At 42.2% G+C, this 27648-nt stretch overlaps 1 protein-coding gene across 1 annotated transcript in view; it reads right to left on the bottom strand.

Moving 5' to 3' along the window:
- lamb1a (laminin, beta 1a) overlaps positions 1 to 23013 on the bottom strand; it is a gene marked incomplete at both ends in the record, with an annotated part of 45187 nt that extends 22174 nt beyond the window's left edge. Inside the window, 19 exons of the mRNA XM_080737171.1 lie at positions 266 to 497; positions 772 to 915; positions 3949 to 4144; positions 6054 to 6174; positions 6401 to 6528; positions 7596 to 7754; positions 8516 to 8651; positions 8816 to 8895; positions 9328 to 9440; positions 9831 to 10007; positions 12704 to 12892; positions 13309 to 13429; positions 14841 to 15040; positions 15489 to 15552; positions 15668 to 15856; positions 17781 to 17854; positions 20040 to 20178; positions 21790 to 21930; positions 22954 to 23013. Coding sequence (XP_080593297.1) covers positions 266 to 497; positions 772 to 915; positions 3949 to 4144; positions 6054 to 6174; positions 6401 to 6528; positions 7596 to 7754; positions 8516 to 8651; positions 8816 to 8895; positions 9328 to 9440; positions 9831 to 10007; positions 12704 to 12892; positions 13309 to 13429; positions 14841 to 15040; positions 15489 to 15552; positions 15668 to 15856; positions 17781 to 17854; positions 20040 to 20178; positions 21790 to 21930; positions 22954 to 23013 — 2663 coding nt within the window. The remainder of the gene's footprint in view (positions 1 to 265; positions 498 to 771; positions 916 to 3948; positions 4145 to 6053; positions 6175 to 6400; positions 6529 to 7595; positions 7755 to 8515; positions 8652 to 8815; positions 8896 to 9327; positions 9441 to 9830; positions 10008 to 12703; positions 12893 to 13308; positions 13430 to 14840; positions 15041 to 15488; positions 15553 to 15667; positions 15857 to 17780; positions 17855 to 20039; positions 20179 to 21789; positions 21931 to 22953) is intronic.
- Positions 23014 to 27648: the final 4635 nt, after the last annotated feature.

Below are 27648 nucleotides of genomic sequence, written 5' to 3'. Positions count from 1 at the left end.
AGGATTGCATGAGTCATGATGCATAGAAGTAAAATGGCATTCCATTTAATAGGATGTTGAACTTTAATGGAACCTTACATTGTATTGCTACTTGGCCATAATATAAGTCTGAAATATTGTCAATCATCACATTTTAAGTTGTATACTTATTAGCGTATAAGTCAAAAGTCAGTAACCCACTGGGCATGTTACAGTGCAGATCGTTAGTTCTCAAGCAAATGACAAAACCCCTCAACCCATCGTCTGAGTGCATATGTTGACCGACCGTTCACAGTTGTGTCCTGTGGTGTACTCTCTGCAGGCCAGGCACAGTCCGCTGCGCGCGTCACACTCCTCGGTGTGACCGTTACAGGTGCAGGGCCTACAGTGGGGGAAGCCCCAGTATCCCGGGAGGCAGCGATCACATTGGCGGCCGTACGCCCCCGGAACGCACTCACACTGACCGGTGAACTCGTGGCAGAAGGGGTTCTGTGAGCCCTGGGGATCACACTCACAGGCTGTATGGGGAGAGGACAGAAGAATAGAGCGAGAGAGGAAGAAGAGAGAGGAGGTTAAGTTTAATGGGGAAATGATAGAATGCAATATAGAGTGCTACAATGTGTAATTATCTCAACCATGAATTGTGAAGCCATTGTGTGCTTTTTCAAACTTATAGTTGAGGTTCAAAAAATTTTAATTCATGAAGACTATCTTGTAGAACAAAATTTGTGAATATCATAAGCCTTTGAGCTGTCTACACGGTAGACAAAGCTTCATTCCAATTGTAATCACCTCTGCAGCCGCTGGGTCCAAACTGGTATGTAGAAGGAACACATGTGTCACAGTTCCTGCCCACCACGTTGGGACGACACTGGCACTGTCCACCGCTAGGGTCACATACAGTGCTGAGGGATCCTTGGGGGTCACACTGGCATGCTGGGAAATTGAGTCAAAATCAGTTAGAGAACGAAATTACACGATGACATTTTGGGCTAAACTATGTCACAGACTTCACGCAGATTAACCTCTGTCAATCTAATAACAATAAAAGCCTGGTTTAATTACAGAGCAACACAATTACATCAGCAGCAGCTTTATAATCCGTCCCATTGAAAACAGCACAATAGACCCCTATACCTGTCAAAAGAAGTGTGGAAAGCAAGATGGATGAAGAGCAAGAAGAGAGTGGGGGATAACTTTGGAGGAGTGACAGAGGGCCTGCAAGGTCATCGCAGAGGAAGGTTGTTTGAGGCAAGTGTGAGCAAGTTTATAGTAAAAAGAATAGTAAAAAATAGCTCATCACATTATCTTTGCTATTTTTCAAAATATTTTCTCCTAAACAATGCTCACCGGCATGTGTCTACAGGCACGACTATCTTGTGTGTCCTCCTGCATACTACACAAATGGTTCCTCTTTATAGTGTGTGAGTTCTGATGTTTTATCACCATAAACAGCCCCTAAAGCGTCATCCTACCCAACAGGTATTCACATGTAGCTTCTGTATTATGTGTTTGTGTCCTCATGGATATCACAGCTACTGTCTTACTCCAGTGTAGTTAACAATGCTAGGTGTCAGTGCATGTTAATGCATCACTATGATAACCGCTTAAAGGAGTAGTTCACCCCCAAAATGACTTTTTTTCTATTGATTACTCATGCCATGGAGAGTAGAGTTCAATAATATTTTTTGTTTTTTGTCGCATTCCTAAGACAAAAATGTGATAACAATAAATTTACCCCCATTGATTCCGGATGGTGACCCGTTTCGAAACGGGTCACCATCCGGAATCAATGGGGGTAAATTTACTCAAATCACATTTTTGTCTTAGGAATGCGACAAAAACCAAAAAATATTATTGAACTCTACTCTCCATGGCATGAGTAATCAATAGAAAAAAAGTCATTTTGGGGGTGAACTACTCCTTTAAGTTAACATGTACTTTGCTGCACGATAAATAGTGAAAATATACAATATACAAGCTCACAATATGTCGCATGGATATGCGTAACGGATTGATTTGAAAAGGAAAGTAAAAGGAAAGAAAAGTAAAGACTATGAATGGTTCCTGGAAATAGATTGATTCATTGATGAACAAATTAATTAATTAAATTCTTCAATGAACATTCATTCACCAGCATACCTGTAGGTTAAATGAGGACGCACAGGACATGAAACTCATGCAATCAAGGGTCTGTATTATGTGGTTTTAATTATAATTTAAACACAGCTTAAGTTGGTCTAGAAAGGAGACAAAAGGACTCCCTAACCACAAGAGTCTTTGTGATGGCTGTACAGTGATGCCAGATGAATGTGACTGATAAGGATATTCTCAGGAGAACCTCAAAACAAGCCCAAAGCGGCTAATTGAGATAACATGATCTGTGCGGCTGACGGTTTGAACCTGTCCTCTGAGCATTCCTAGACAGTGAATACATCTAATTGGGATTCCAGTAGCACAGTGAGCAGACACAGCAATTTGTTTACTTTACCTGCAGAGAGCGAGACATACCAAAATGAGCTTTAATTTCCTTCTAATGGTCATCTGTGTGCCCTTGAATTAATGAGAACATCTTAAAAGGTTCTATTCAATTCTATTGTATTCGTTTCTGGTGTGTTCTGTTCTACTCTAGTACCATCGCCAGTTCACAGATCTCTATAAGTCCAGTTAAATTACAAGAGGCTATAACACTCCCCTAATAAAACAAACTGCCTCAGGGAAACATCTTTTTCCTCAGTGTGACAAAGCAACGGGACAGATTTATGAGGCAGGCGGATCAAGAGGAAAGTTCCTTGCTGCATCTCAGGAAGAAGAACACACAGCAGTATGTAATCACACCTCAGGCCCTATGCGTGCCCATACATGAAGCACACATACACACAGAGACATGGCGTAAGGGACCCAGGGACCCAGAGTGATGAGTGACATCGGTCGGAAGCCTTTTTGTAAAGAAAGAGCGCATGCCTGAAGACACAGGAAGGGATGGTATGCAGTGGTGTAAAGTAATGAAGTACATTCACTTAAGTACTGTACTTAACATTTGGAGTTATTTGTACTTGTACTTTACTTGAGTATTTACAATTTCCAATACTTTCACATCTACTCCACTACATCTCGGATCCAAATATTTTACTTTTACTCTACTATATTCATTTGAAAGCTTTAGTTACTAATTCATTTGTAGATTGATTAAAACATACATTAACCACTTCAGCCCTATATACCGGTATATTTCGGCCAAAATAGCCGATCTACAAGCTCACAATGCGTCGCTACGCATTGTGAGCTTGTAGATCTGCTATTTATACATTTGAAATGGGACATTCTGCACAATGAGTACTTTATACTTTTGGTACTTTAAGTACATTTTGATGCCAATACTTTTGTACTTTTACTCAAGTACATTTTGAATTCCAGACTTTTACTAGTAACAGACTATTTCTACATTGCAGTACTGATACTTTTACTTGACTAAAGAATGTGAGTACTTTTCCCCCCATTGCCCTAAAGACAGGAGAAGGGGGCCTGGATGGTATTTAATGACATAAGAATGACTGGAGGGGATCATAACACAGACGTAGGAAACAAAAGGACGGAAACAGCTGATGATAACAGACGACTGGAGATGGAAATGGACAGGAGAGGAAAAACATAGGAGGAAGATTGACGTGACAGGTTGACAGGTCAGCGTTGGAATGACATTTCGTCAATTGCAAAACATGTCAACTGTAGTACAACTATTTGTTTATTGAAATGTTCTGATTTATTAGGAAGTAGCCTTTGCAGCAGAGGGAGACGGGGGAGTTAAACCCCCTCCCCCTATAAAGAACATTCATGGGGGCCCCGCAGTGAATCCTTGTACCCAGGGCCCAGAATTTGGTGCGACACCCCTGGGTTCTATCATAAAATGTCAACCAATTATGCTTGCTCCCACGACCCACGTGCAGTATAACAACATAGCACACACACCTTTGGCCCCCTGGTGCAGCAGCGCAGAGATGCTGAAGATGAAGTTGCGACAGATGTCGGTCATGGGGGTTTTGACCACGCTCTGGCTGTTCTCCAGACAGCGGTAACGCTGGAAGGTTTCCCACGCATTGCTGGAGTCTCCTCCCTCTGAGCCTGTGAAGATATCCAGGTTCCTGCAGTGGGGCATCAGGACGATCTGCATGGCAGGGGACATAACGGAGCAGACCATGTTAGCTCACGCTTTGGCGATAATGCATGTGGAGCACTGTTTCCCAAACAGTGGGTCGGGACCCATTTAAAAAATATATATATTATGGCCCAGGACAACACCATTTTCAGTTGCAGTCAGACTCTACCTCACCCCCTGCACTCCCCTCTTGTCCCTTCTTGTCACTTTTGTGGATATATTCTATATACTCTGTATGTTGGCTACTTACATCTACTCACATATGTTAAGTTACTTTGATAGACTTACACTGTTTGCTTGACCAAAATGCTTAGAATGATTACATATGTTTTAACTTGGTATTTTAGTTACTTTGAAGCACTACTTCTTTGCACTCTGCTTATGTGACAATTTAACCTGTCATTTATTGACACAGGTTCTTGCACTTGTCACTCTGGATAAGAACATCTGCTAAATGTCCAAGTTAAGCCCCGTTTTCACTGAGTCAAACTTCTGGAAGTTTTTTCCAAAATTACGGCAAATTTGAAATTCACGGCATGTGAAAACGGCCACTTATTTTGTCTTCCGTGAGTTTTGGTGTCCCAAACGTGACGGGAAAATACCTAGTAATTTTTGATGAAAGTACCGGGAGAGTACACATTTCCCCACAGTGAAAACGGCATACCGTGATTTTTACTTTTTTCGGACAAGCAGGTGCGTGCAAGGAGTCAATATTAACAGTTAAAGCATTGCATTTGGGATTGAAAGCTTCAGAATCCATATTGCATTCGAATGTTATGTAAGCCTGCCAAACACAGAATTATTTGTAGGCTATTCTATAGCCTATTTGTAATTAAGCTGTGTGGGTTTTGATACAAGTCCACTCTGGAGACAGGAGTACAGGACGCGATGCACTCGTAAAAGCTGGAATCTTTACCAACTCAGCCTATTTTTTGTCTGATTGGAACGCAATGCGCTCATTTGGCCTATGCTGTGATGAAAGTTGGAAGCTACCAACTCAAAGAGCGGCATCATTTAGTTAATAGTTTCTCGTCGTAAAGTGTTTTACTGAGTGAGCAGCGAGAGTGGATGACCAGCATCCATCGGTGACGCGTGAAGAAAAAAAAAACAAGCCCACAATCCCACATGTGCAACACGTTGCATAAGCGATCCTTTCTGAACCTTATGTGACACATAAGGTTCACATGTGTTGTTTCATGAAGAATATTTCTTGTAACTTGTTAAATCCATTGGTGAGAGAGAAAAGGAGAGACGAACGACGAGCTGCTGCTTTAGCAAGCGACCAAGCGTCCAGACAGTCAGTGCGCACTGGTTGCCATGTTTGCTAATTATAAGCGACTATGGTCTTGATTTCCGTAAAGTTGCTTGTATATATTGATCGTTTCTGGCTGCGTTTTATTTGTTGTGATCTTTTAGATCGGTAATTGTCAAGTAGCTGATGTGGCGATGCTTATAGTTTTAAATTGCTTGTGTGGCCTAGATAATATCACTTTTTGGGGCTTATTTTCGTACACCTGGTTGCTTATTTCTCTCGCAAAGTCTGGCAACACGGACTTATACCGCGACAATGCTGTAGTGAAAACGAGGTATTTTATTGCTATGCCAGCATTTTTGGTCATGTGAAAACACCCAAAAAACTAAACTCCCGGCAAGTTGAAAATGATTATGCTAATTATTTTGCAGGAAAAATTCCGGAACTGTAGTGAAAACATGCCTTTATACAAATGTAAATTGTAGGCCTACATATTGTTGGTTGTGAAGGGTGAGAGATACGGCCACTACACCATCTCAATTAGAAGTATTTGATGTGGAAAACACTGGGGGGAAATCATGTTGAGCGACACTAGTTGAGAGGCTTGTGTGACTAAATCTAAATAAGCCTCAAAAGTTAAGTCATTTTAACGGTGTGTGTACTCACAGAGTCGATCAGTGTGTACGGGGACTGCACGTCACTGGCAGCAGAGTACAGAGGAAGGCTGAGACGAAGGGTGTAGTTGAGACCCGTCTCAAAACACACAGGTCTGGGAAGAGCCACATAGCTGTGGAGAGACACAGAAAACCATTTAATTTAACACAGACACAAGTTTGACACTGTTTATACGCTAGGGCTACACAGTTGTGTTTATGTAATCTAAACACAGGTGGACGAAAAAGAGCCACTGTGTAGACTCATCATCACACAGTCAAACATTGACAAATATCTACTTGACAAGGCATTAGCTGGAGAGACAGAGAGACAGAGAGCACGTTCTCGTGTTCTCGTACCGTGAGCCAGGGTGGAGGGAGGTCATCTGGTTGTCGTCATCGGGCATGGTGTTGACACAGCGGCTGTCTGCCGTGATGGAGCCTGGACGCATCAATGTCATCAGCACCTCCTCCCACTGCTCTGGCAGCTGCAGACATGATGACACAACCAGTAGGTTACGTGTTAATTTAACTCTGAGTGTACAGATGTGTATTACCTGCTTATGGTAAATCGCTTTGGATTAAAAGCGTCTGTTAAATGCCTAAACTGTAAAATGTAAACTGTACAGATATAAGCAAACCCTTACATTGGTAAATTGGTAAACAACTATGAGGCGTTAGCAAATAAATTATAATCTCGGAATCGCAATGCATTTCCTCGTTTCCCCCGTTTCCTCGTCTCCCGCTGTTGTGCAGTAGCGCTCATTTGGGGAAACGAGGAAATGCAGTGAGATTCCAAGACAAGCTGGAGTAAAACACTTCTTTATTGAATAAAATCACACCCGTGTGAACTGAGCGGTGGTCGTGGAGGCTGCACAACAGCAAAACAAATATATATATATTGTGTGTGTGTGTGTGTGTGTGTGTGTGTGTGTGTGTGTGTGTGTGTGTGTGTGTGTGTGTGTGTGTGTGTGTGTGTGTGTGTGTGTGTGTGTGGGTGTCTGGCCTGGCCTGAACAACAGCGCCCCTCCCTTAACATGTGTGGTCACAAAAGGTACTGTAGGCTACATACAGACACGCATACAGACAGACAGACAGACAGACAGACAGACCCACACACACGGCCACGTATAGGAGCGTTGTGACCACCGCTCAAAAATATGGACTGACATATCCAGAGGAGGTTATGAATAGATAGAGAACACTTGGTCCAAGAAGGGAAGCACTTTATATTTTGGATTTGTGCATGTTTCGAGCGGTTACAGGACCAAACGGCCTCACCGGCCATACTCCCCCTCCTGCCTGTATAACTCTTGTAGAGAGAAACATCTTCAAAATAAAAGTTCTCAACAAGAGTTATAATTTATGGCTAATGGTGACGTAGTGAAGCACAGTAAACTATGGCCTCATGTGGCTTATTGCTTTTTTAAATGTGTTTAATAACAATTTCACAACAATCATTTCCCTGGGACTAATTTCCCTAAAAACTAAGGGCCTGAGACCTTAAACATACTGTATGTACTGGAGCGTCAATATTATAGAAGAGGCTTCATACCTGTGGCTCGTAGCGTATGATGATGTCATACTCCATGGAGTGGGGAATGTTGTCAATGATGAACTCGAGGTAGGCTCCCTCTGGCACGTTGACCAGTCCAGTACCAGTCCAGGTGGGATTACGGTCCTGTGGGTGTGGCCTTGGTACCAGCGTCACTCCCTGAAGGAGAGGAAGAGGAATCAATCAGCTTAGAATTTCAGACAGATAATAATGGAAATTGGGAAAATTATAATGTAAATATCGTCGTTGCCGGGTGGAAACCTTGTATGTCCAAAACCGCTTGTTTTGTATTTATCATTTTTAAAATGATTTAAATTAGTGAAAACAGCCGATCTACAAGCTTGTAGATCAGCTGTTTTCACTACTTTTGTGCGATGGCCTTGTGTGATGAAGCAGTGCTTTACTTTGCGGAAAGAATTACAAATGTGAAACTTGGGAGATACGAGGTTTCTGCCTGACAGTGACGATATATTCCATTATGTGTATAGCTGTAGCTATATGTTACGAAATGCTTTACAGCAGAATAATGAAAGTGGAATAACAGAATAAAACAACAATTATATTGAGTAAAAAAACACATCGCAGTGACCCTGACAACAAAATCCAACTATGGAGGAACTCTGCCCGAGGATCTGAAGCTGCACTCTGACTCATAATAAAAATTATGTCAAGGCGAAAACCATGCACTGCTTTCAAACTTATCAATATATACAACCCTAAAATTAAGTCTAAAACAAACAGTCAGTCAGTGCAAGGAGGCTGAAAGAAGTGTACTATGAAAAGGGAGAAACGGGGTATGGTAAATCATGAAGTTATAACTAAGGATTGCAAATGATTGGTAGATGAACCACTTATTTTGTTGCACAATGGTGTCACATGAAAATAGTCAGATCTACACGCTTTTAAAACAGGGAACTCACAGGTCCAAACTGGGCCAACTCTCCCTCGTAGGTGTAATGGTCCAGAGCGATAAAGTAGAAGCCTGATTGGACCTGGTCGCAGCGCCGGCCAAACATGTGGTCCCTGCACACACACTGACCCGTCTCCTGGGAACAACTGTGAAGAGAGAGAGAGATAAGATTTCCTCCTAGGCAAATCAATGGGTGACATTGTTTTAACCAAGGGCCATCCTTGGGCACGTCATTCTTTTAAATGTTAAACAGGTCCTGTCAACAACTACCTCAGAAGATGCCATTGAAAGAGTTGAAGTATGAACTCACTCATTGTTAACTGCTCCTCCCGCGTCACAGTCACATGGTCTACAGCCATCCATGTCGTTACTCAGACCCCAGTGCTGAGGCTATAGAACACACACACACACACAGACACACAACACACACGCAAACATGTATCGTTAAAAAAACACAGCCTTCAACGATGTCGTTATTGCCGGCCTCCCACCAAGATCCACTTTGAAAAGCTGTGGAAGGATGTTCTTTGAGGTTGGGATGGTTGCTGGGGTGGGGTGGGGTGGAGGGGTTTCATGACCAGAGATTTACAGCTGCAGGGGCGGGACGCTAGCAAGGACAGCCAGCAAACCACTTAGTGGTTGCACCAAGCTGAGGTAAAGCCACACGCCAGGAAAGATGTAATATAGTGTGTGTGTGTGTGCGTGTGCGTGTGTAATCTCTAACCATGGCAAATGAACCAGCTTTACTGTGTTACAATATACTCCTCCATACATATGGATACAATAGTTATTTAATAATACAAAATGAAATCTAACACTCACCAGACATTGGTCACAGTTCCTGCCGGTCACCAGACCTTTGCAGTAGCAGTCTCCTGTCTCTGAGTCACAGGGACTTCCACCCCCTCTGGTTCCCAAAGGATTGCAGGTGCAGGCTGGATGAAACAATGTCAACATTAGTTTCCAATAGGTTGCAATACATTTCAGGCTTACACAGTCATACAGATAAAAATTACAATGTGTCTCCTCACATACTTTGGCATGAAGCACCAAAGAAAATCTTGGACTTATCAATTATACATGAAGATTCCAAGGACATAGGAATATTTGTTATATCTGATCTGTTTCGTTTAGGCATCTGCAATCTTGTTCAAACAGAAATGTATTAACCTCTGGATTTTGCTGTGATTTTGTTGGTTGTGATTCAGGAATTTTGATTATCTGACACACTTATTCAAAACAACTTACAACAGACTACACACATTCATTCATGCACACTTACAACACTTAAGTGTACACTTAGTCATACGTGTATTCCCCCTTACCCTGACAGCCCAGCGGATGGCCACTCAGGCCGTAGAAGGCTGGTTTACACTGGTCGCAGCGCTCGCCCTCCACGTTGGGCTTACAGCGACACTGGCCAGCGATCAGCCCTCTGTGCACGTCAGTCATCCTGTCACAGACGCCGCCATTCTGAGAGCCCTCCGGGTCACAGTTACACCCTACAGACACACAGATTGACAAAGGGTTAGAGCTTTTAACACGGATAGGTGTGAAATATTGTAGTCTGATATGCTATAGTCACATTAAAAACCTACTTATCTATTCCAGTGGTACTCGACCTGTCGGTCGGGACTCCCATGGCGGTCCCCAAATTATTTAACTTAATGTGCAATTATCATTGTTTTCTCACTCAACAGTAAAATAACCAACATAAAGTTTAAGTGTATAGCACATTTCTAATGTGACAATTTAAGGACTTTTTAATACCTCTAAAATGACAAATTAAACATTGCCGATCTACATGCTCACAATACCTCTGCTTTTTTCACAATTGAACAGTGTTATACAAAATGTAATGCCTCAACTCTTAGTGCTCGTAGGGTGGGGGGTCCCCAGTTAAAATATGATTATTTTAGGGGTCGCGGCCCTTGAAAATACAGTATGAACCTGTCTGCCTGTCTGTGGGATAGGACTAAAATCAATGAGTCAATCAATCAATTAGTTAAGAGTATGGTAGGATTCATGGAGTGACAAAAATGTATTGACGAGACAAGGAAAACAAGGTAATGCCCACAATAAACAATAACTAACAAAGAGAACACTCTTGCTGTAGTTGAAAACAAAGGAAAGGAAATATCCAAGGCCCCTACAGAACGTTGCATCTAAACTCAGAAGCAGGAAACACTGTGCGCTCCATTTTAAAATACCTAAATATATATTTTCAAGGCAATCTTTAACGTCACAGGAAAATGCCAAGCGTTCATGTTCGTCCACACACAATAGACGCGGTAACGAATGGTAGTGAGAGCTAGCGAATCACAGAGCAAATGCTACAGGAGGCCAAAGCATGATGATCTGATAAGGATGGCAGGTATGATGGAATATTTACACATGGTGAAAAGTATAAATGCATGGGAGTAATGCAGAGGGCATTAACACAACTCATTCAACATATCGTCGATGTTGGGCAGAAACCTTGTATCTCCATGTTTTATCTGTTTATGTTTTTTCCCTACATGAATTCCCTTTTTCCATATGACTGACTGTGTCACTAAAAGGTAGCTACCGTATAATAGCAAATCTATAAGCTTGTAAAAACACTTTAGAAAATGTTCATCTAAAATAGAGATGCCAGGTCAAAAGTGGTTAATGTCTGTTTCTGGATTTTATAAATATTTAACCACTCAAAAGTATTAACAAAAGCTGTGGGCGCTGGGGGCGTGTTCCTCCACCCGCGTCATCAGCACCCACACCCTAGGTGGGGTTGGCTATATGGCCTTTCTGTGGTGAGTTTGCATGTTCTCCCCGTGTCTCCTTGGGCATAGGCCCTCACACAAAAACATGCAGTAGTCCTGGTTTCTATACTACCTCCCCCTAGCCAGCCGGGTGCTCCCCAATGTCCCCTGGCGTGGCAGGGGGAGAGCGGAAACCAGGACTACAGGTTAGGTAGTCACCGGGTGAGAAAAATGGGTTGCAAAAAAACGTGGGATAAAAAACATTTAAAAAAAAAAAAGAAGAAAATAAAAAGTATTAACAAGAGCTTGTGACTAAATAATAACTACATTGGATCCATTGAAACAGTCTTTCCCCCCCATTTCCAATGTTTTGGACATACAAGGTTTCCACCTGACAGCAGCAACCCCTAACCCAAAACAAAGTGGCGAGCGCCGCCGACACACACACACACACTCCCCTCACCACACATTTGACTGAGGCCCTCGAGGCCTCATTAAGCCCCTTGTGTTTCAACCAATGAAACGCCTGGGGGACGTGAGATGATATATGAGCGCAGCTCAGAGGCGCTGAGGTTAGGGTCGGGATTCACAGGAGAAAAAAAGCTGATAAACGCTTCAAAGCCCAGGTGTTCTCTCTCAACTCCTGACCACAGAGGACTCATCAAAGACTCAGACAGGAGAGGAAAAGAAAATATATGAGATAAGTGCTCAAAAATAAAAGGGTGTTAGTGGTGGGGAGATGAGAGGGTGTGGCTTGAACGGTGTATGAAAGACCTTTATTTCACTCATCATCCACTTCTGCGTGGTTAGACTTAGTATCTGATAATTCTTAGATTTTCATTTCATTTTGTTTAATGTATAGTAGCCCACACTGTTGTCTGTTGTTTGTCTGCAGGGTTTGTCAAAGACATCGTTTCTTTGATTGAATAAAGAAGAGATTTTTCTTTTATCACAAGTTCACAACGTGCATAAAGGCAGGCTGAGTAAGATCTTACACAGTACAATCCTCAAAGTTAAAATCCTTAATGTTAGTTTATCAAAGTGTAACTCTGAGAGTGTACAAATTACAGGTCAATTTGGTTACATTTGTTATACACTCTCAAGAATAAAGACTCTTAAGGCTACTAGAACATCTGCAGTGGTTGGATTTGGCCGCTGGTCACCCTACTCTTCCATTGGGATAATGTAGACTCTGGTGACTCTAGGACACCTAAAGGTTGACAAGTAGTACTGCCACGTGCAATATCTTCCGCAGCCAAGCAGGGACTGCCTCTTGGCCTAGCTGTAGAATTCGGTCTCTCGTGTTGTGTGAGAGACCTAGGTTCAAGTCACAGACTGCAGCTTTAACACTGAAGATTTGACAGTGTAGTAGGTTTTCCCTGGCATCATCAAAAGGTTTGAGCAACATTGTAGAAAACTAAATCACATCAGGCAAGAGCTGTGCACTGGGGGCCACTCACGTTCACAGACGTTGGGGTCCCTGATGTCCCTCTCGGGATGCTGGTAGTAGAAAGGCTTGCACTGTTCACAGTTGTGGCCCATGGTGTTGTTCTGGCAGTCGTCACAGACTCCACCGCTAATGTCGCCTGAATCCACGTACACCGCCATGTCAAAGTGGCAGGAGTGGGAGTGATGGTTACAGTTGCACACTATGGAGAGAAGAGAGAAAGACAGTGTGAGAGAGGGTGGCTGTGGGGTGGACAGGACAACAAAAAAACCTCTCATTCATTGTTTACAGCAGCCAGATGTTGTGCTGTAAACACGGCTAACAGGCAATGTAATTACTCTTGTTTGCTGAACAAATACACAAACCCTGGTGAGCTAAAAGGATTATCCGAGACAATTACACAAGAATCTCTCCTCAGTGACTCAAATCGTTGGATTTACGGAAGACAATTCAATGTCCTGGTTCAGGCCACGATAGGTGAACATTCAACAAAGATTCCTCAGATACAACATACAGTCATACAATGCATCATGTTGTGCGCATGTAGGTCAGTTATTTTCAGTATTTTTACGTACATGGGTGACGTGAATGTCTTTCTTATAAATAATTGGTACTGACTTTTGCAGGCGTTGGTGTTGCGTCCCTCAGCAGGTCTCCAGGGGAGGTCATGGTAGAAGTCCTGGCACTTCTCGCAGTTCAGTCCCATGGTGTTGTGGTTGCACATACAGTGACCGTGGACCTGAGAAAACACAGCACAAAGGTCACACACGTCTGAGTTGTGATCTTGACCAACTCAGTCAAGGAAACAATAGCTGATGGGAATTGCATGCCAAAAACACTTCCTGAAATAAACACATATTCATATCCCTGATCAAAATATAAAGCATAGCTGGAGAGCCCAGAAGAACAATGTCAGAGATATTTTCATTCCAGCCTCATCTGTGTACCGTACATCCCCTCTGAAAGGGAGCAGGAAATGTTTACATTGTCACCCTCATCACATCTGGTCTGTGTTAGTCTACGAGGACAATGGAGGCAATGACTCAGGGATGCTACCAAATGACCACATCTGTTAAACTAGCGTGGACAATGAATGGGTAATAAAAGAGACGCTAGCAGCCTGTATTCCAAATATATTTTGGAAAACACACAAATCATGGAAACAAAGCAACGCCTAACATCCTGGGTTTACATTTCTCTTTGGGATCATTTCATTTTTGGGAAACTTTGGCATGCTGATTTAAGGGGCTGCGGTCAGTAAAACAGAACTGTGTGTGTGTGTGTGTGTGTGTGTGTGTGTGTGTGTGTGTGTGTGTGTGTGTGTGTGTGTGTGCGTGTGCGCGTGCGTGCGTGCGTGCGTGCGTGCGTGTTAGATTATGCTGATTTACTAGTTTCTTTGATCATCAAAGTCCAGAATTCATTTAAAGTTTTTACTAAAATAAGGGTTTAGGTTGAAGTCTGTTGTATGCCGTAACAAGATGCCATAACGGTGTGATGAAAATGCGAGCCCGCCTGTACACCAGTACAAACGACACCAGTACAAACGATTCTGAAACATATTTACTGTACAGACCTTATTTATAAGCTTTATGGTCTGTGGAAAAGGGAGACTGAGTCAAAACAAACAGGGGATAACACAGACTAAACAGGAACTGCATTGTTTGCTTTTCTTCCTTTGCCAATACTCACTCACACATAAGTATGAATAAACAGACACACTTCCAGCTGTCTACACTGTAGACCGCCTGTGTTGTAGACTCTACAACACAGGCTCACAAATTAAAAACAATCTTGGATGATGACTAATGAGACCAATCGTATTTCCTGACAGAGGCCAAACACGCACGCACACGCACGCACAGCGCACACGCACACACACATGCACACACGCACACGCACACACACACACACACACACACACGCACACGCACACGCACACGCACACACACACACACACACGCACACACACACACACACACACACACATACACACACACACAGCTAAAGGCTGTGACACACCAAGCTCAAAAGGGTCGAGTATAAATTAAACGTTAATCTCCATGTCACCAAAGGACATACTGTCAGTGTAGCCCTTTGCCTTGTTAACTGTACCATGACTAAACAATAGAGACAAGCATCCACAGACTCACCATGCCCTCCACTGCTAGTGCCCCGTCAATGGGGGCACACTTGGAGGCGTGACCGTAGCAAAAGCAGTTCCCTCGGACCACCATATCATAGATGGCATAGTAGTACTTCTCCTTGATCTCCACCCGAGAGTCCAGCAGGTTGTCACCCAGTGTGTGGAGCCTGGTGAACTTCACCCTGAGGTTGGTGATTTTCAGCATGTCTAGAGAGAAAACGGCATTTGTTAGCAGTTGTGATCAGTGAGCTTTCAACCATTATACCAAAGAAACCTTTGATCTCCAAATGTCAACTTATTTTTATATTTATATAATGTAATGCCCTATTTCGTCATTCAAGAGTGTCAAGCAAGGGTAGTGAAAATAGCCGATCTACGAGCTCACAATGTGTGGCATCGCAAGTTTCATCACCTCCAAGATCATTTATGTTCTGTACAGAAAACAGAATAGAAACCTGGAACTTCTTGCCAATAAGCTTTACTTGTTACATTTCAAGGACATGCAGCTTCCTTAACTTGGTGTACAGAATTTGTCAAATGCAGATTACTGGGAGCCAGATTCAGATAAGTTGCACTCCTTTTCCTCTTTCAAAATCATTTGATGAAGCTTATTTATGAAGAGACAACACAGCAACCTGAAGTCACCAGTACATACTTTGGATTCTTGGGCTGTACGGGTCGTCAATGTGGAATGCAGGGTCCAAAACGCGGAAAATGACCTGAAACAAGAATAGCATGTCAGTATACTGACAACTGCACACTCAGCCTAAAAGTTACATAAAACTACAAATCAGAAATGACTCCTGGGAACTTCAAGGGTGAAAGCAAACGTACCTCTCCTTCAGTGGACGGCTCAATGTCAGAGTAATGTGAATCGCAAATGACATCGTCCACTTTCTGCATGGGACCCTGGGATATGGTACGGAAGGCTGACTCACAGTCGTAGGCTAAGTAGCGGTATACTTGCCAGTTCTTCCCGAAATCAGAAGACCGCTCAATCGCCATGGCAGCGGGTCGGAAGGTCTGTGGGGAGGGGAGAGAAAACATACTTGTCAGCAACTTAATGTCTCTTAAGGTCCATTTTTAAATGAACACTCATATTTGCACTGTATATATATATATATATATATATATATATATATATATATATATATATATATATATATATATATATTCACCCCCCCCCCCCAGTGAGAAAGTGAGAAAGCTAAGAGATAAGTGGCAAGCATTTGAAATCCACAGGCAATAACAGCAATGGAAAACATATTATCCTATGTTGTGCTGAAAAAGCAATACAAATGATGACATCTGTGTACACGTGATTGTATATCATTCCTCAGCCGGACACATCTGTGGAGCAGAACTAATCACTGTGTTCAATGCCAAATAAAGCAGTGACTACACATGAGAAAAACTGAGTTCCCCCAGCACACAAAATCTGAGCACTAACAGAGGCTTTGACCATTAATACACTATAGAGAACAAACTATTGTTATCCCCTGGTAGGCCTCCACATCACCCCAAAAATCTTTGGGATAGGATAGGATAGGATAGGATTGGATTGACTTAATTGTCAAGAAACGGTGACTGGACATGCTACAAGAGGTTTGTTCAAACGTTCAACAAACAGAGGCGTATCATTGTTGCTGTGTCTGGCTTAATGGTTAGGGTAACACAATAGGACAGTGGTTCTCAACCTTTTCAGGCCGCGACCCCCAGAAATAATCGTTTCTGAACTTGGGGAATGTAGGAGTTGAGTTTTGTTTGACTCGATTGCACAGATAATTATGGTGAAAATAGCAGACCTACAAGCTCACAACGGCACCTTGTACAATCTTACCTCTTTCTTATATTATTTGACAATTTGACCAAGGTTTTACCAGTTTTATACTAGTCAGTGCAATAGGAAATGAATGGTTTGACACAGTGCTGAGCATTTCAATCGTGTGTGCAAGCACAGCAGTTAGTAATCCAATATAAATGTGTTTGTTTGAGTAAACACAGGTGTTCGTTGACTTCAGTGCCAACTGAAATGTGTGGCACTGCCCCTTCATTGCTTATGTAATCTACTATAATCCAAAACAAAATTAGGAGTTTGAGTCAATACAGGTGTTGACGTCTAAACGCCCACTGGCATTTGTCCAGGTACAGCACAGATGTGGTCTTGTGTGTTCAAATATCGCTGATCATCTCGTGAAGACATAAAACATCCATTTGGCCAATACTGTAATTAAATGTCCCAGTCAAAGTGTGCCTGAGCACACAATAAAATCCTCACTATTAATTTATCAATTTGTAACGCAGTGAGTGTACAAATGTACTCGCTAAGTTTAATTAATATTGAGGCATTAAAAGTGTATCACATTCCTCAACTAAAAGCAGTGCTCAAAAGTCAGGTCTGCACGTATTTCTGACTGAATTACAGTCTTGTCTTTGCAGTTCAGTCTTCACTGCACACACTGTATTATACGTGAATGAATTTGCACAGCTGTTAAACTTCCACATGAACTTGATGACTTCAGTTGAGTTGAGCCTGGCAGGATTCTGTGCGTGACTTTGTACATTAAATGAATCTTCGCGCAGCTCTGCTCTTGCTGAGTAAGGCGATACGACCCAGACGTACAGAGATCATAACCTCAGACCGGTTTGCTTTCCCCCCCACACACACACACATTCCAAAAACTCACCCACAGCTGTATGTGTGTGTTGTGATCGTGTGTGGGAGAGTCAAACACATAGACAGAGAGAGAGAGAAAGAGAGGCACAAAGTGCGAAGCAGAGAAAGAAAGAGAATGAGAAAGAATAGACCTCCCAGGGAGAACTAGCTAATCTGAAGCTGGACCAAGCATCCTCTTACGCCCCCCCGGGACCCCCCTGCTGTGGGCCATCCGGCCCCTCGCGCCCCCCTACTGATGGGTGTCCAGACTGCTTCTCATTGGTTGCCTACCTTAAAGGTCATGATAAGGTGGGTGAAATGAAACTCTGCCTCCAGGTCCAACTGGATGGTCACATTCTCCCTGCCTGGGAATGAAAGGGAGCAGGAAGTAGAGGATTTAGTGTGGGCTTTGTAACAACATTGTAAAAAAATAAAGGTTATCCTCATTTTGCTTTGTGCATTTAACTTTCTATTGTTGCTACTTGTTGCACACCTTTTAACTTGTGAATAACTCTTTTTAAGTTACTATAAATCAGATAAATTGCGTAAAATGCTAACTTTAACAATATTCCAATATTCCATGAATTAAATGAACATTAAAGAGACAAAATGAGGACAGAGGGCGAACAGAAAGAAACAAGTGAGAGATGGAAAACAAGAGTAGAACATATGGGGCAAGCGAAGAGAGAGAGAGAGAGAGAGAGAGAGAGAGGGAGAGAGAGAGAGAGAGAGAGAGAGAGATATTGAATTTCAAGAGATAAAGTACTAAAAGGTGGGACATGGTCAAACTATACGGGGAGAGGAAGAGAAGAGAGAGAAATGAAAACATCAACAGCGAGCTGGGTTTTCACCAAGCCAAGAAAAACAAGCCTGATAAATCAGTTATCCACTCATGCTGCTTCACTGTCCCTGCTACACCGCAGGACAATGTAAACTGAAATATTTGTAATAATGAAATACAAAGTAATTGTACATTGTATTAGATAAAGTAGATATATTTCACAACTTGACTCTTATTGCTCCTCTGTTTTCATTTTGCTTTGTCAGCAGGGCTTTTACACAGCTATTAACAAATAATGAGCCACCAAATCTCTTTGTTCCAGTGGTGAGTCTAATGCTGATTTGAAACATCCTCACACGCCAAATAAAAAGCAACAAAGGAGATTGCTGTGTGCATGACTAATGTTCCATGGTGGGATGATATTGGTCTATATCCATCCTTGGATGAACTTTTAATTCCCACAGTAGTGAAGACATTTGTTCAGTTTGTCGAGTTGCAATTTTGAAAACTTCAGTTTCCAGTTGCCAGACAGTACAGAACTGGGGCCTACTAAGTCAGAGTTGGAAACGCTTCTACTACAGGGAAAAAAGGTTCTCCATGAATGAATGAAACATTCCTCTTCTCTATTCCTCATGTCTGTGTGTCTGGCAGCTAGTCCACTGAGAATTAACATCCCTCCTCTTCTTCCGGAGAAATCTTGCAACCGCTCTTTCCCACCCCCGCCCTCCCCCTAAAAGCACAGCAAAGACCTCTAAAATGAATTACTGGAAGACAAGTCATCCTGGATTAACATTTTTTGGGTTAGAAAAACAAAACAACTTCAAATTCATGTCTCTCTCAGTATGGCTCCTATATTTGATTTAGATGTCTTTATGGGATTCAGTGGGTCCGGTTTGATCCAGAAACATACCCGTAATTGCGTCTTTAAAGTAAGTAAGTCAAATTTATTTCCAAACCAGCATGACACACAGCAAAGTCCTGAGCATTAATTTAACTCTGACCCTTAAAAACGGACCCTTGAGGGTCCATTAGACTCTGAGTTAAATGTGTGAGTTTGCAATGTTTGCCATTTGCAGGGGTTTGCACTGCAGTGTAGATCAGTGGTTTCCAAACTTCTTAGCTCGAGACCCAAAAGACAAATTTGCTGTCTGCCCAGGACCCAAGCTAGCATTGTAAGCTTGTAGATTTGCTATTTTCAGGACTTCTTAAAAAATCTTCAAATGTATGAAGACATTTTCTAATTTAATTTATGACATTCTTTTGAAAATGTTTAATTTGTGTTACATAAAAAATGTGTGTGGGATTTATTGAAAATCTCTTGAAATAATAATTATAAACAAAATGTAGGGAACGAAAAATAAAGTGATATTTACTTGCAAACCACAAAGAAATGGGTCCCGGCCCACTGTTTGGGAAACAGCAGTGTAGATAAAATGCCCTGTTCCCGCCTGCCTCTTTGAGCATTAATAACGTTAATAATAGTGTTTTCTAGAGATTTACAAGCCGAGCTACATCCTCCTGACATCATAAAGCTAATCATTCCCAAGGGTCAGCCCTGTAATTCCAACGTTCACAGCCAGGTCATGGTGTCTGGCTGGTCAACCATTGCTGGGCTTTCCCTTTGATGTTATCTGTCCTATAGGCGGATTAGGACCTTTGGTTACGGGCCAAGTAATAGGAGGGGAGAGAGAGAACACGAAAAGGAGTGACATTTGATTGACCTCCTGAAATCTTAGACGGCATTTTCTTGTGTTCCCACCACAACTCACCGTTCTCTGACTGCCACCAGGTCTTCAGTCGGTTGGGACCATACGTGCTGACCACGCTCTCAATACGGTGGCTACTGCTGTGGTTCATTCGTCCGTCGACGTGGTCCCGGGAGTCACACATGAAGCATTTCTTCTCCTCCTGGAGAATGAGGGGGGACAGGGAGAGGACGAGAAAAGAGAAGGAGTATTGTCAAGAGGAATTCCTCTGATGCCGTGCTGATTTCTTCCAGTGAATGGAAGACGACGAGATAAGGATTGGACCTTGAAGAGCTCATTCATGGACATGTTGAGGAGGCTCCTCTGACACAAGTAACTTTTAAATGAAACACATTGTACTCTCCCTATAGTCTACACAGAACATAATATATTTACACACCCTATGGATTTTGATGTGGAGTTCTACCAGGGTAGTCTAATCTGGAGCAGACAATGGATGATTCATTTGCACTGTGTGTGTGTGTGTGTGTGTGTGTGTGTGTGTGTGTGTGTGTGTGTGTGTGTGTGTGTGTGTGTGTGTGTGTGTGTGTGTGTGTGTTGTGTGTGTGCATGCGTGAATCATTATTTATAAGGTTTCTTTAAAAAAAATCACACATTCCTGTCAGGATAAGCAACATAAATGGGTTAGGGGAAAATCCTCCATTAACATGTTTTTCGTTTCAGTGATAACGTTAGGTCAAATTAGAAATTAAGTTCTAAAATTAGAATACTCAAGCCATGCTTCAATTCATACTGATTTAATTTGAGGCTCTACAACACAGATCACTGAAAGGACCAAAGCCTCTCTGTGTATAACTTTCCAGTGCATTCTTGTGTTTTTGTATGAAGCAGATTAGTAACCGAATGGACTAAAGAAATACAACTAAGAAAATAATTTAGTGGGGGGAATTTTACATCTGGGTGCAATTTGTTTAAACCGTAAAAGGGAATTAATCAGAAGAACCGACAAACTGTACAATAAAAGTCTTTTGAAGTTCAGTCCTTAAACCTCTTGAGACGTTTGACTCTGTAAGAACTGTTCAAACATTTCAGCGACCACTTCCATGTTTGTCGGGCGAGAACAATAAACCCTCATGTGTAGAAGATGTTGACAAGACACAAATTCATTTGAAGAAAAGTCTTTTGTTGGTCACCATCAACCTCAACCAGTCTAATAGGGGTGCATTTTGCAGCAGAGGAAACAGTCTAGACAAGTCAGAGGGTCCTGAAACTCAAGAACAATTCTTTGCTCCACTCTTGCTGCACACTCCTACACTGACAAAGCATGCATGGGTTCAAGAAAAGTTTGGAATATATGTTTACTTTATTCATAAATTCCACCTGCAATGAGCTGGACTATAAACCTTTCATTGACTGTAATAATAAATTCATGCCAAAATGTCCACAACAAGAGGCAAGTAGGAAACTGTGACGATTTTTAAGTATAATTAGACTAATACTCCCTGGCTTTCCTGGAACTTTCCTATGGAATTTTGACCAAACATGGGCTGCTGAAATAGGTTAATTTGGAGTGGGCCTAATTGCTGTTATGCTCTATCACATGATCTGAGCCGAGTACACACTTGTGAAATAAAAAACCTTAGAAAGAAGCCTACCTTTCATTACATTATTGTAATTACACTGTTATAATAACAGTGTGATTAAAATAATAACAATGTAATAATAACTTATTATTACATTGTTAATTGAATCAGACAAAATCTCTGGGGGGAAGCTCTTGCTTCAAGGCAACAGCAGTACTGCACAACATTACCTGTAAGTGGCTGACAATGCAGAAGGGTTCAGGCTGGTGGACTCCGCACGTGGAGGTGCTGTGGAGCTGGTGGGATCTGCCGATGAGGAGGTCTCCAGTGGCCGGGTAGCAGCTGCCCTGTGTGCACTGACCCGGGTCTTCCTGCGCAAAGACGCACGACCCCGCCGCTACAAAAGTGGAGGTATTTCATTACTTTCCCCAGGCCCACAACATGTTAGATCATAAGTAGCATAGTAGTTTTATTTGCTAAACAACATAAATTCAGCTGCTAGCTTTGAACGTGTTTCATTGAGCCATACAGAATGCTGGTCAAACTGTGTTTCGGTTCCCCGCGGTTCAAAGAATCAATACCAAAACATCTGCCCTCTCATGTGGGTCCAACAACAAGCATTCCCACGGCCATGTTGTTTGATTTATATCAATGTCACATGGATTCATTCTCCATGGCTGCTAACAAGAACAATATGTTGTAGGCCTAGATCAGAGTGGTTCCAAAACGTTTTGGCTCAAGACCCCAAAGAGAGATTAGACATTTTCCCGGGTCCCAAACTAGTAAAAACAGCAGATCTACAAGCTCACGTTGCTTTGTGAGCTGTAGATCGGATATCTCAGCCCTTCACTACTTCTAAACAAACTTCTAAATATGGAATTTCTTATTCATGAAAATCTTTGAAATATTTTTAAAGTAGGCCTAGGAGGAAACAACACAAAGGGACCCATAAAAATGTGTCCGCGACCCACAAATGGGTCCCGACTCACTGTTTGGGGAACAGTGTTGTAGCATATTGCAAAATATTAGACCTATAAGGCAATACAGCTCCAAGAAAGACCAAACTATTTGTCTAATACGCCAAATAGAATAGCCAAAAGAAAACTAAAAACTAAAAGACACACAATTTCAGTGATACAAATAGTCCAATGCAAATAGGCCTAATACAAATCCTAATAAACAATTCAATATAGGCTACCATTAATTAACAGTCACATGGGAATGTAAAACTCTGTAAAAATGTAACCAAACAGAAACTTACATAGAACGGCGGCTATTAGAAGTAGTGTCATGTTTGTTGTTTGTAGGTATCCTCCACAACCGTGCTTCCTTTCTCCTCCGTGCGTTACCGTTACGTGTAGTCAGCTCCCACTGACTGACTGTCCCAAGCTCACCACACAGACACACTGATGCGAGAGCAGCTTTTCTGTCTTCTCCAGTTGTTGAGCCTGCATGCGCAGATTACGCACATTCTTTGCGCCCTCCCCCCAACGCAAGATCAACCATTTCTCTTGGAAATGTTTCCCGGCATCAGTCTCAAGAGCAGTGGTGGGAAAAGTATAGCCTACTCACATTTAATACTTGAATAAAACTAAGTATCATATCAATACTGCAATATAGAAATACTCTGTTACAAGTAAAAGACCATAATTCAAAATGTAGGATAAAAGTATGAAAGTGTTGGCCTCAAAATGTAGACCTAATTAAAATACCAAAAGTAAAAGTAGTCCTACAAAATGATTGAAAATAGCAGAATACAATGCTTTTTGTGAGCTTAGTTCAGCTATTTTCAAATAGCCTAGGTAGGCCTATAGGGCTAAAGTGGTTAATGTATGTTTTGTGATATTATAATTTATCTGCAAAGTAACCTAACTATAGTAACTAGTTTTAAAATAAATGTAGTGGAGTAAAAGTACAATATTTGGATCCAAGATGTAGTGTAGTATAAGTAAAAGTGTTGGAAATGGGCCTACTTGAGTAAAGTACAAATACCTCAAAAGTGTACTTACGTACAGTAGCCTACTTAAGTAAATGTACTTGGTTACTTTACACCACTGGACATCAGTTATGAGAGTCAATCAATCTATAACCTACACCAAAATGATTGCATCTGATTCATTTAGCCTCTCACTCTCACTCACTCACTATCTGTGTGGATGGTAAAGATTTATCTACAACAAAGAGCTGTAGTTCATTCACGAAAGCACACTTGATGAGATTTCAAAGGAATAGAGGTCAGTGTGTGACTGGTCGCACCAACCCCCCACACCTCTCCCTTCAGGAAACAAAAGACATTCCACCATGCCCCACCAGGGAGAGACCCCATGTCCCAGGGCTCAGGTAAACTCAGAAAATACAGGGGAGGGAAAGGGAACGCCTGCCTAAAGCCCTACTAATTTGCAAAACTCTGGTTAAATTTGGTAAAAGCAGGCTGCATGTTCCACAGTGAATTTTCCCTTCACCTCTAGTTTAAAGAGGGGACCATGCCCTGTTATTGAAGTGAATCAATTCCAAATTGCAGTGCTGTTTTCCTGTGCATGTGTTTGTAATGACAGATCAGCTTCAAAGACTGAACTTACACCTACATCATAGAACCGTGATGTGTGATTGTGTGTGCAAATAACTGGTGTGTGCGTGTGTGTGTGTGTGTGTGTGTGTGTGTGTGTGTGTGTGTGTGTGTGTGTGTGTGTGTGTGTGTGTGTGTGAGTGAGAGAGAGAGAGAGAGAGAGAGGGGGTGTTTGCAATAAGGGCGGAGGTCCTAACTTAATTAACTACAAACCACAGAGGGGGACTCTGAAGACTTGAACTAAAAAGATCTAAAACTAGAAGCAGTGCTCTTCCGAGCACAGGTCTCCACCAGGCCGTGCGTCCTGGTGGTGCTACTGTATAATAGGCCAATGTAAAAAGGGTGGCATATGTTCTTCACCTTAGATCTTTCATGGCAATCGGACGCTGCATGCATGATTTCAAGCATTGTGTTCCAAAAATGTGTTTTTCTAAAGTCTACCTGCTGGTGGCGCTATAACAGGACAATGTTAAAAAGGTAGCATTTGTTCCTTGACCTAGTGGGAATATGTGTGGCAAATGTCACGGTAATCGCAAGCTGCGTTGATGATTTGAGGCATTTTGTTCAAAAACGGAGCAATCCTGCAAACTTTGGAAGCTAATATTAGCCAATCAGGATGGAATGTGAAATATCAGACGGATTGGACTTGATCACATGACTATAGAGATACTGTGTACCGATTTGCATGATTTTTGGATAAAATCTCAAGGAGTAATATCCAAAAATGTGTTTTACATAAGTCAGGCCAAAGGTGGCGCTATAAAAGGCTGATGTGAAGAATGCAGGGCAAAGGTTTATCCTTAGCCTCTAGGGAGTGCGCTTACAAAGTTTGAAACTGATCGGTGGAGTTATAGGTAAAACCACAAATCGGGCTGTTATAGCGCCACCATGAGGCTGATTAAAAAAAAAATAAGTGGCATTTCTTCCTCGGCCTAGTGGGAACGTGTGTGCGCGATTTCATGATAATTGCACTTTGCGTTTGTGATTTGAGGCATTTTGTTCAAAACGGCTCAATCCCACAAACTTTGGAAGCCAATCTTAGCCAATCAGGATGGAATATGCAAAATCGGACAGATCCGTGTCGATCACATGACTGTCGAGATATTGCCTACCGATTTGTAGGATTTTTGGACAAAATCTGTAAGAGTAGTGCACAGAAATGTGTTTAGCAAACATCGGCCACTAGTTGGCGCTAGAAAAGGCCCATTTGAAAAATTTAGGGCAGAGGTTCTAGATTGGCATCCAGGGAATGTGTGTGCTCACTTTGGCAGCGACCGGGCCAACGGTGACTGAGATTTGGCGCTCACAAACTGCGAGGACGCACGGACGGACGGACGGACGGACGCACGGACGCACGCACGGACGGACACACGGACGGAGGGGAAAACATACTCTCCCCTCAGCCTTCGGCTGGTGGAGACAATGATTCATATCTGTGCACAGCCGGCCCATGTGTGTATAATTCAAACTACATCACATACAGCTGACAACTGTATAATTCAACAGCTGTAATTCACACTAATACATTTACAACCCCAACTATAAAACAATGTTGAATTGTTGTTTACACACAACAACCCCCCACCAAGCATTTTCATGCAAGCTCTGACATGAACCCTTTCAAATGTTACTATAAAGCAGCAGTACGTAATCTGACTCCTCCTAATCCATCTGACCACCAATGCCCCACAATCAAACCTAATGCTCAGTGACATGCAGATTACCCCCCCCCCCCCCCCCCCCCCCCACACACACACACACACACACACACACACACACACACACACACACGTAGGTGAGGCTAAAGTCACGTCTGGAGGGCAGGGTGGGAATTTGGAAACCCCCCCTCCCTAGTGTGAAGAAGTCACATTCTTGGGCATTAGTTAGCAAAATGTTGAGATGGAGATCACCATTCTAATAATACATTTTTGTATACTGTATGTATATTAGAGTTCTCAACGGGCCTGAAAATTAAGGCCCGGCCCTAACTGGGTCGGCCCGAGGCCCTAACCGTCCCGACTATTTGGCATACGTTTTAGGCCCTACCCTACCCTAAATGTCGGGTCGGGTTCGGGTATGGTCGGGTTCTCATTACTCTATCACAGAGTAATAGTAATAAAATAATATTTTCTTTTTTCATTGAGCCCGAGGCCCTACCCGGCCCGACTAATTATCATACATTTTAGGCCCTACCTTACCCTAAATGTTGGGTCGGGTTCAGGTATGTACGGGTTCTGGCAGAATTTGAGAACTCTAATGTATATTGTAATAATAATGTGTTTGTCACAAAATGTCAACTGGCCTTGTCTAACCACTGCCCTAGAACCATCTAACACCTGATGTTCTTGTTAGTCCTCAGTCCAATGGATGCATCTTTGTATGTTTACATGATGATCCACATCGATACACAATGTGACATAGCTCTGTTTAAAATAAAAAAACAAAAATCCACTGGCCCCCAAACTGTGGAATAAACTTCCTGTCGCACTTAGAACTACAGACTCACTCCCTAGCTTCCGCCGTGGACTGAAGACGCACCTCTTCAGACTCCACCTAAACCCATAGCACTACTGTAACACTCATTGACCATACATGAAATTAGCATTTTTTAGGGTTTTAGAAACGTTTTTTTACTGATTAGGTGCATGGTCTACCTATGTTATTGTTTTTTTTCTAGATTGATATTCCTATGCATTTGTTATATTGTTGTTGATGTACTGACATATTATCTTGTTTATTATAGTGATGTATTACCTGCTTATTGTAAATCACTTTGGATTAAAAGCTTCTGCTAAATGCCTAAACTGTAAACTGTTTACACAATGCTGTACCAATGCTGTTAATTATATTTTGACACTTGCTTTGGCAATGTAAACGTATGTCATCTCATGCCAATAAAGCTCCTTAGAATTGAAATTTGAATTGAGTGTGTGAATGTTGCCTCTGTTTAGCTCAGTGGGCCATCAAGGCGCCGATGCATACAAGGATAATTTACATTCAGGCTAGGGATTAATGAGTCTCCACTCTCTGAGGCCTTAGATTAAAACAGCATGGTCAGCTAAAACGGTTCAACTTGACCAGCAAAATATCCAAGAACATCCTGGATGTTATCATCTCATTTGAGGGCCGGATGTACACTCATACTGAAAGTGTTCCATATCAAACAAAAGAGGTCCAGCTTGTAGCTGTATGTTTTGCTGACAGTGGAACCACACATCTCACCATTAGCAGTTAAATGGAAAGTCCATTAAGCAGTGTGTTCCCACAGCTATATAGAGGGCAGTGAACTGGAAAACAAAGGCACATGCAGTGGAATTTAACAGGGTACTTTCCTCAGGCTAAAAGGGTTTAGCAAAGGTGGGAAATATTTCGTAAAAACACAGAATTTATGATGATAGATGGAAGCCTTTAGGTAATTTCTGAGTTACATCAAAGTGAGTACAATGTTATTCACAGTACACTTCACACACAGAAGTGATATGGACGGCCAGGAGAATTCCAAGGCAAATGAACAAATGCATGG

This window comes from Nannobrachium achirus, assembly GCF_963921795.1.
Source record: "Nannobrachium achirus genome assembly, chromosome: 11".
NCBI lineage: Eukaryota > Metazoa > Chordata > Actinopteri > Myctophiformes > Myctophidae > Nannobrachium > Nannobrachium achirus.
This window is presented reverse-complemented; position numbering and strand designations above follow the sequence as displayed.